Source organism: Juglans microcarpa x Juglans regia, chromosome 8S, assembly GCF_004785595.1.
Source record: "Juglans microcarpa x Juglans regia isolate MS1-56 chromosome 8S, Jm3101_v1.0, whole genome shotgun sequence".
NCBI lineage: Eukaryota > Viridiplantae > Streptophyta > Magnoliopsida > Fagales > Juglandaceae > Juglans > Juglans microcarpa x Juglans regia.
The window spans coordinates 17,053,812-17,062,687 of record NC_054609.1 but is presented as its reverse complement, the minus strand read 5'-3'; the positions used below and the strand labels follow the sequence as shown (position 1 = coordinate 17,062,687).

At 35.3% G+C, this 8,876-nt stretch overlaps 1 protein-coding gene across 1 annotated transcript; it reads left to right on the top strand.

Annotated features, from left to right (window-relative positions):
* The first annotated feature begins 246 nt into the window (after window positions 1–246).
* Window positions 247–7,622, top strand: LOC121244741 (N-acetylglucosaminyl-phosphatidylinositol de-N-acetylase-like). Its single transcript, XM_041142944.1, has 12 exons — window positions 247–413; window positions 727–852; window positions 945–1,005; window positions 1,416–1,486; window positions 3,601–3,665; window positions 4,049–4,093; window positions 4,194–4,274; window positions 4,443–4,510; window positions 6,472–6,520; window positions 6,807–6,967; window positions 7,216–7,321; window positions 7,427–7,622. The coding sequence occupies exons 2-11, from the start codon at window positions 744–746 to the stop codon at window positions 7,286–7,288; spliced, it is 783 nt and encodes a 260-aa protein (XP_040998878.1). The 5' UTR covers window positions 247–413; window positions 727–743; the 3' UTR covers window positions 7,289–7,321; window positions 7,427–7,622.
* The last annotated feature ends 1,254 nt before the right edge of the window (window positions 7,623–8,876 follow it).

Below are 8,876 nucleotides of genomic sequence, written 5' to 3'. Positions count from 1 at the left end.
AAAAAATGTTATAAGTTTGTGACTATTAATAAATTTATATATTTTTTAAATATCTTTATTTTAGATATTTAAAAAATATATATAATTACACTATTGATATACAAAATTATAAGACCGAATAAAAGCACCCAATAAATAATGCGCAATTGCATAATAACATCTTATTTCTAGATTTTGTTGACTTCTATTTTAATTAAAAATTAATATTTTATTATCAAGTTTTTAAAATTATGGTGGTTAGGAGAGGACATCGTTCATTAACGCCTGTTCTACCTCGTTTAACCCTTCTCCACCAACCGCAGACGCCAATCCTTGATTCTCCCAACACCTGGTTTGCCTCTCCGTGCCTTCACTCTCTGTTTTTCTCTTTTTCAGCCCATCATTTTCTGTTGAAACCCGGGTTAACCGAAGGGGTAATGACTCAAAGTCTCTAATGCTCACTTTATTAAACTGGGTCCAAAAGTACCAGACATCAGGCTGTCTTGCATATTTTTTCTTCCAAAAAAGAAAAAAAGTCCCCAATGAAGTAGCTCATTCTGGCATTAAGATGTCCTTTTTTTCCGTTAATATGTTTAAATCTGTCTACTTTCCGTAAATGCTGTGTTTTTCTTTTTTATCTTTTATCTTTTTTGTATTTTATAAGTTTGTTGAAATGCTCAGGAGAGTCGTGGTTTGTTTTGAACTTCAAATTGTAATTGATTAACTACTGTTATTTGGCTGCCACAGATGCGTATGCATACTAGATGGCATGGGTATTGATCGTTTGTTCTCTGGTTTTGGTCTGGGTTGCGTGTCTATGCAAAATTCTCCATGGATCAAGCTCGTCTCTCAGGAACTCATTCTTGAATACTGGTGGGTCATTTACACAACGTTCATTTTTTTCGAGTTTAATTGGTTAATAAGCCTTGTGTGTTTAATAGTGGTTTTGTGTATTTGGAATATAGGTGGAGCTTTTCACAAGAGAAATGTCTTGCTGGTTATTGCCCACCCGGATGATGAGTCTATGTAAGCTTTAATGAGGTTTACACTGTTAGATAAATGCAGCAATGAGTGCATCTATGTTAAAACTGTTGGATACTGATGTAGTTGAACCTTTAACTAGGATGATTACAGTCTAATGATTGTCTTTAAGTCCCTAGCTTTATTGGTGTCACGCTTATAGCTTTTCTTGAATAAGATTATTAACTTATTATACAAAACATAAATTCCCATAGTGCTTTAATGATTGTCTTTTCTTTTACATTTTAAAGTCTAACTAGTCCCAGCATTGGAGTACTGTTTTTATTTATGACTTGCTATGTTGTTGTATGATGTTATGTTTTCAATTAAAAAATTAACTTCTTTTATATTTTGTTGTCACGTTAGTTACTATCCTGCAGTTTTTCTTGTTGAAACCTTCTGTAACATTCTTGCAGGTTCTTTTCTCCAACAATTAGCTATCTAACTTCAACAGGGCATAATCTACACGTATTGTGCTTGTCAACTGGTAAGATATATTGATCACCATGTGGCTTTCATGGCAGCTCTCACATTGAGATGCATGTACTTGTGTATCAAATTTTTGGGGTTTGCCATGTCTGTATAAAATTAAGCAATTAATGCCCAAGTCATTTAAAAATTGTCTTGAAATGATATGATTCCATCTGTCCCATAGTAGATGCTGTACCTTTCTTTTCAGACTGTCCTGAAATTGGTGAAAGTTTTCAAAAATGAAAGCCATAGCCATTAACTTCCCATGTCACTATTAAATTTGGAACTACCTTATTTCAAAATGGAGCTCACCATTTTTCCCATTCAATGTCATTTTATAAAGATTATTTGTTTCAGTTAAACACGTCCTATTGTGAACTTTCAACTATAATTTTTGGGGGGAGGGAGGAGGGATGGGGGGGGGGGGGGAGAGAGAGAGAGAGAGAGAGAGAGTGAGACAGAGAAAATATGAGCTTGTCAATTAGTTTGGTATTTACACACTCAAGGTAATCGAAGGTTGACCGCTCACCAAATACCTGTTCATTATGATTAGATTGTCAGTTTCAAGGGGTAATGAACTTGGTTTTAGTTGGTATTCAAGTATCCTTCTGTGTAACTGATGAAACAACTTTCTTATTTCTTCCATTTTGTTGTACTAGAGGTCCTTTAAAAAAGGGGACTTTTGGGGGGCTTGGTGGTTATCTCCTAACTACAAGAAGTTTATAGTGTACTCTCTAGATTTTGATTTCCAATAACGCTAGGAATGTTGTATGACTTGCTATTTATGCATGGGTATGGTCCATGAACTCTGCCTCAAATGACACTTCATCTCCTTATAAACATGGTATAGAGGGGCTTGTAAATTTGAGATCCATTACATGAGTTCGCAGCTTATCAATAAAAAAATCGATGTGACCTGCTACATTATACCTTGATTAATGGAGCTAAGTCTATTCCTTGAGGCATTCACTGAGTTCTAGAACCCTGTCTACTCTATTAGAGTGAGGATGGGAGAGGCAGATAGACTCATATGGAGTATCTAGACGACTAAGGCCTCGTTTGCGTTCAAAACCCACTTCAACATCTCATTTTGTCATTACAATTTTCTCAAATTCCCATACAAAATATAATAAACAATTCAACTTTTTCAAATTTCAAAACAACTTTCCCAAATTCCCACACAAAATATAATAAATAATTCAACTTTAATTCTACTATTCACAAACCATCTCAACCCATCTTAACTCATCTCTGAATCCAAACCACTCCTAAGATACCTTTTAAAGTAGCTTTCTTATATGGAAAATTTCCTTGGGAAAGACTCTCTCACCTTGGACAACCTACAGAGATGCTGGATCATCAGAGTGGGTTGGTGTTGCATGTGCAAAAAGAGTGGGGACACTATGGACCATTCACTTCTTCAATGTGTGTTGGCCACGACTTTAATGGAATGAATTCTTTGCTAGAATGGGAATAGTTTGGGTGATGCCAAGAAGGGTAGTTTATTTCCTAGCAAATTGGAGAGGCTTGCGTGGCAACTCCCATATTAAAGCCATATGGAAGATGGTACCCATTTGCCTATTTTGGTGTCTTGGGAGGGAGAGGAGCGATAGAAGCTTTGAAGATCGCGAGCAGTCAATGGACGAGCTGAGAGTTTTCCTTTTTAACACTTTGCTCCATTGGTCGATTGTACTAGACTTCAATGATCTGAACATTCATGAATTCCTTGTATCCTTTGCCAATCATGCCCAGGTGTTGCTCTTGTATATGTCCCGTGTATCTAGCCTATGCCGAGTTCTCATCAATAAAAATCTTAATTATTGATAAAAAAAAAAAAAAAAAAGGTCTATTCCTTGATGGATGCAAGTTTATCTCCAGTACTTGCCTCTTTTTAGTTCCTTTTTGTGTTCTGGGGTTCTTTTCTAGTTGTGCAAGTTTGTACTAAAATTCCTTGAATCAATAGAGGGTTATATATATATATATATATATATATATATATCATATTTTGTTTAATATATAATTCCTGCAGACTGGTGGGGTGGGACACATGGCTCTTGTTCGATGGTATTCATCCTTCAACATACTCTTTCCTGGTTATTTTTCTTTTGCTGAGTTTCATTTATTTCTTAGGTGACGCAGATGGCAAGGGGAATATCAGAAAAGAAGAACTCTATCAGGCTTGTGCAATTCTCAAGGTGACTGCTATGCGACACAAAAAACACACTTTCAAATTCATTTAGAATGCCAAATAAATGCCGGTTCAAGGCAAGAATGCAGCATTAGCATAAAGGTTCTAGAACCCAATCTTCTGGAACATGCATGCCAAGCTAATATTGAAGTTATTTTGCTGCTGCCAACTTACTTTGGTATTCCTATCATTCATATTAAGGGTTCTACTAAACGGAAAACTTTTGAATTCTTTTCCTCTAATTCTAGTAAGAAGATTTTCACTTTCTCTCAAAAATACTTTTTCAATTTTCTAAAGGATATCAAACGATGTAACTTATCATCAAAATAGAAGTGAACGTTGGTAGTCAAAGAATTTAATCTAGGCATTGGCTTGAAATTTCATGCACAGGTTCCACTTCAACAAGTGAAGATTCTAGACCATCCAGATTTGCAGGTTCTACTCTAATAACATTTTGGAAGAACCTTTATATCTTTTGCTTGTTTGAAACATTTTTTGAGGCTGCACCCTCAATTTGACACAGTGTCATTTTTAGGATGGTTTTGGCAGGGTTTGGAACCATACTTTGCTGGCTAACATTATTGAAGAGGAGATTATGAGTTATGGCATTGACTCGGTGAGATCATTGTCCCATCATCGGTCCACTTTGTCCTTTCTTCTTCTTATATATCAAGGGATTTGTTCCTTTATTCATTTCTTTTGTGATCCATTTAATGTTAGGTTTTATCACAAATAAGTGTTTATACTCTCTAAGATCCAATTTTTCTTGTGGCCTTTTTCTCAGATTATTACATTTGATTACTATGGTGTTTCGGGTCATTGTAATCATCGTGATGTGCATTATGGGGTATGGTAAGTTGAATTCTGATTTTTAGTTTTATGTCAAACTTTTTTCATAACTACAAGAAAATTTCCAATTGTAGCCTCCCTGAGATCTGACATTTATTACTTTAAACCTGTTACTATAATTTATTGGTAAGCACTAGCACCTAAAATACATTCTATGCATGTCTCTTTCCTTAACATTTTAATGACGCTTATTTCAGACATAGTTTGGCAAATTGTATCGTGGATTGCATTATGTCAACTGTAGTAGGTGCACTAAAGTTTTGCTAAGCTTGATCGGTTTTGTTCTATTATTTCCGATCATATTTATTTATTTATCTTAGAATCATTTCAAGTTAAGACAAGCATTGGTATTCTCTTGGTTCTTCTAAATTTGCACTTTCTCATGATTTGTTACTCCTGATCATCGATTATTAAAAGAAAATGGAATATATACTGTAAGGATGAGGGCTGACAATTAATCAATGTAATCTGGATTTGGAATGTGGAATCTGGAATGTGTGTACCCAACTTGTATGAAAACTCATTGAAGTCCATGCAACCAAATCCACTTGGATTCTGTACTATGAGGTATTACAGATTCTTGGAGTCATGCAACAGACCCCAACCACAGATTCTTGATCAATAGCAATGGTTTTACATGATTCAATTTCAGTGGCACAGTATTTTATTGATGAGAATCCTTCAAATTGTATATCATGACAATTGCATGAGCATGACATGCATTATTATGTACCCAACCTAGATGAATTTACCTTGTTACTTGTATTAGCAATGTAATATTTACAGTACTGCTGACTTAAGGTTGTTTAATCGGGCGCTCCTTGGCAAATGGCTGTGGCGATATATCAAGGAACCAGAAGCCTTATGGAAAATTGTGATTGAGAATAAATATGGTGGTTTAGGGGAGGGTTGGTGTACTAGAGAAGTTAGAGGGGCGCATGGAATGGGGCTATGGAAGCATATTAGAAAAAGGGTGGGAGGTCTTTCATCAACATACTAGGTTCCAGTTGGGTACAGGCTCTAGGATTAGATTTTGGAAGGATGTTTGGTGTGGCAACAGTGCTCTCCAAGATTTGTTTCCTATACTTTTCCTAATAGTAAGTGCCAAAAATGTCACAGTGGTGGAAGTTATGGGAATCTCAGAAGGGGGTATTCACTGGAATATCAACTTTAACCGGGCGACACAGGATTGGGAGATGGAGAGTTTTGCACATTTTTATAGTCTCTTGTATTCGTGTCGTCCAAGCATCTAGCATGAAGATGGCCTGTGGTGGATTCCTGCAGGGAGAGGGGTATTCACTGCTAGGTCCTTTTATAAGGTCCTCACACAAGTGCTGGAGATACAATTTCCCTAGAGAAGGATCTGGCGACACAAGGCTCCTCCTAAAGCTTCTTTCTTTGTGTGGACAGCGTCACTAGGCAAGATTCTTACTATAGATAATCTGAGAAACAGGAGGATAATCATTGCAAACTGGTGTTGTATGTGTAAAAGAGGGGGTGAGTCGGTGAACCATTTACTTGTACATTGTGATGTAGCCAGGACTCTCTGGAATGAGGTGTTTAAAAGTATGGAACTAGCATGGATTATGCCGGAATCCGTAGTAGATATGTTGGCATGTTGGACCTCTATTCGAGGTGTATATCAGATCAAAGTGATTTGGAAGATGATCCCTATCTGTATTATGTGGCAGGAGAGAAATGAGAGGACGTTTGAAGACAAAGATAGATCTATGGAGGAGCTAAAAGTTTTCTTTTTCAGAACGCTTTGTACTTGGGCCATTGTTGTGGACTTTAATGGCATGGACCTTCATGATTTCTTAGTTTTTAATGTGCCTACGTAGATAGGACATACTTACTTTGTAATTGGCAGTTGTTGCCCATCCTTGGATTAATAATACTTATTTTACTTACAAAAAAAAAAAAATGTTTTGACATTTCTTTTTCTTCATTTATGTTGCATGCAGCAAGGTCTTGAATGATGCCTCACAAGGAAATATTGAGGCCTGGGAACTTGTACGTTATTTTCCTTCAGGTTTATTATCAGATTTTATCATTTGATTTCATTTTCATTCACACTGCCATTTTATTGGCTGACAAATTCACCACAATAGAGTGCAGTTCTTGGGCTTATTACATTTCTGTTTGCAAGAACAAAAATTAAACTCACATAAACTGAAAACAATTCAGAAATGTACTTAACAACTTTTTATTTTGTTTAACCTGATTTAACAATTACTATTTTTCTTCAGGCTTCTGGTCCCAGTTATCATAATTTGTGTTTTTTTGTCGTTGTCCTCAGGTCAGTACCAACGTATTACGCAAGTATAGTGGACCACTTGATATTTGGCTGTCCATTTTACATGCCATGCAACAATCGGGTGAAGTCATGCATTGCTTGCTAAATCAGCATCCCCAGAAGAGCTTTCTCGCAATGGCACAACACTCAAGCCAATGGGTTTGGTAATTAGTCTCCCTTTTCCTTTTTTGGCTTATTCCCCTTTTATTTAATAGAAAGTAAAAGAAGACCCTTTTGGTTATGAGATGCATTTGTTTGCTTTCTTGAATGCACTACCTTGCTTACTTGCTTATGATGTGAGGCGGATGCAATTTTCATCGATTATAAAAACTCCAGGTCTTAAGTTTTTCATCAAACATATTTCAAGTTAAAATGTTCCAACAATCATGTCTCTTTCTGTCAAACGATGCAGGTTCCGCAAACTTTTTGTAGCATTTTCCAGTTATACATATGTGAACACGCTCAGAAAGATTAAGTGCTTGTGAATTAATGATACTGGAGACATTATGCGTTCTGAGGTTTGTCTTGCATACTTGAATCAGAGTTAATATTCTCTATTCCTCCACAGACATATTGTCAGCTTGATACATGGGTTTTGAATGTTCATGTGGCCGATTGAATAGAAAATTCAGTCAGGACCGGAGACCACAGTGCTGCCAAGTGTTGTTTATCAGATTACAACTGGAAGATCCGATCCTTTTTGAAATTCACTTGCACAAACAGAAAGAAAAACAAGAATTGCACAAATAAATGTACTTGGTTGAGTTTCCTTGAAACTGCTTGTATCTGTGGATCACTAATGGCATTTGTGTTGGCATGCATTTGAGTTTGGCTTTGATTTCATTCGAGAGATAGTAAAAATGGCCATGTACTTGAATAATTTATCTTCATGAATAACCTCTGCTCCTAAAATAAAGCAAGCTATATCGAAATTTCAAGCTTGTGAACCAGATCTAGCTCTGACATTCACTAATGGTATGTAAATAAACATTATCAAATTAAGGCCTGAGTTTGTTCATTGACACAGATAAACAAAACACGAGGTTTTATCAAACTAAGCTTTGAATCGTGGTCACAAACAACATGCATGTTTGGAACCCTAACAAAAAGGTGATTAAAACTCTTACCTTAACCACACCTTCAAGTCCCACTAGGCAATTGATACTTAAGATTTTGCCTTTTTAATAAGCTGACCAAAATTCCCTACTTTAGTGAGAGAAGCTCTTTTATATCTTCTGTATCCTTTCCCAATGAGTTTGCCCTCCCTCCTTGAAGAAATTCTGAACTTATAAAAAAGAATAATGTAACTATATCGCCTCATTTTGACCGCTTATATATTTATTTATTTTTTAATTTTTTTTTTTACTTACTGATTAAGGAAGTATCTATTAGTGTATTGGTGTATTTTATTTATTTTTTAAAAATATTTAAATATGTTAAAAAAATGTAAAAAAAGGAAAGAAAAAAATAAAAAGTAAAATTTGTATTAGTGTCAAAGCTGGCACACTAGCATTATCCTATCAAGACTTCCACTCACTCACTCCTACCCTCTTTTCCTTCTACTTTCAATGGAAAGAAAATAATATTAACCCTTATAACAACATGATTTTTTAAAAGGAAAAAAATGTCATGGTTTGTCCTTTTTTTTCAGTTCTGTTTCCAAACAAGTATAATAACTTTAAGAGCCGGTTTAGATTGAAAGATCAACTCAATTCATCTCATTATTTTTTATTATTATTTACAAATTTCAATTCACAAATTTTATTACTATTTACAAACTATCTCATCTCATCTCTCAATCTAAACGAGCCGTAGAGCAGTTTATAGTTTTTTTTTTAGCATGTCACTTCATTGTTACCAAACAACTAAATTGCTTTTCAATCAGTTCTCAACTAAATTGCTTTTCAATCAGTTTTCTATTTCACAAAACTTTACAGAAAAAAGGCTTAATTTGCCTACTGCAATCCCAATCAAGATCTAAGAGCTTGTTTCAGGTTGCGTTAAGTGGATTAAAAAGTAATTAAATAACTTTAAAATCATTTTAATAATAAAATTAGGTTGTTTGGTTGACAA

What these genes read in the sequence shown, in the direction of transcription:
- LOC121244741 (XM_041142944.1), top strand. Translation starts at nt 744, where the DNA reads ATGGCATGGGTATTGATCGTTTGTTCTCTGGTTTTGGTCTGGGTTGCG. An exon ending in CACCCGGATGATGAGTCTAT is followed by an intron (nt 1,006 to 1,415) that starts GTAAGCTTTAAT and finishes ACATTCTTGCAG; the next exon opens with GTTCTTTTCTCCAACAATTA. An exon ending in GATGTGCATTATGGGGTATG is followed by an intron (nt 4,511 to 6,471) that starts GTAAGTTGAATT and finishes TGTTGCATGCAG; the next exon opens with CAAGGTCTTGAATGATGCCT.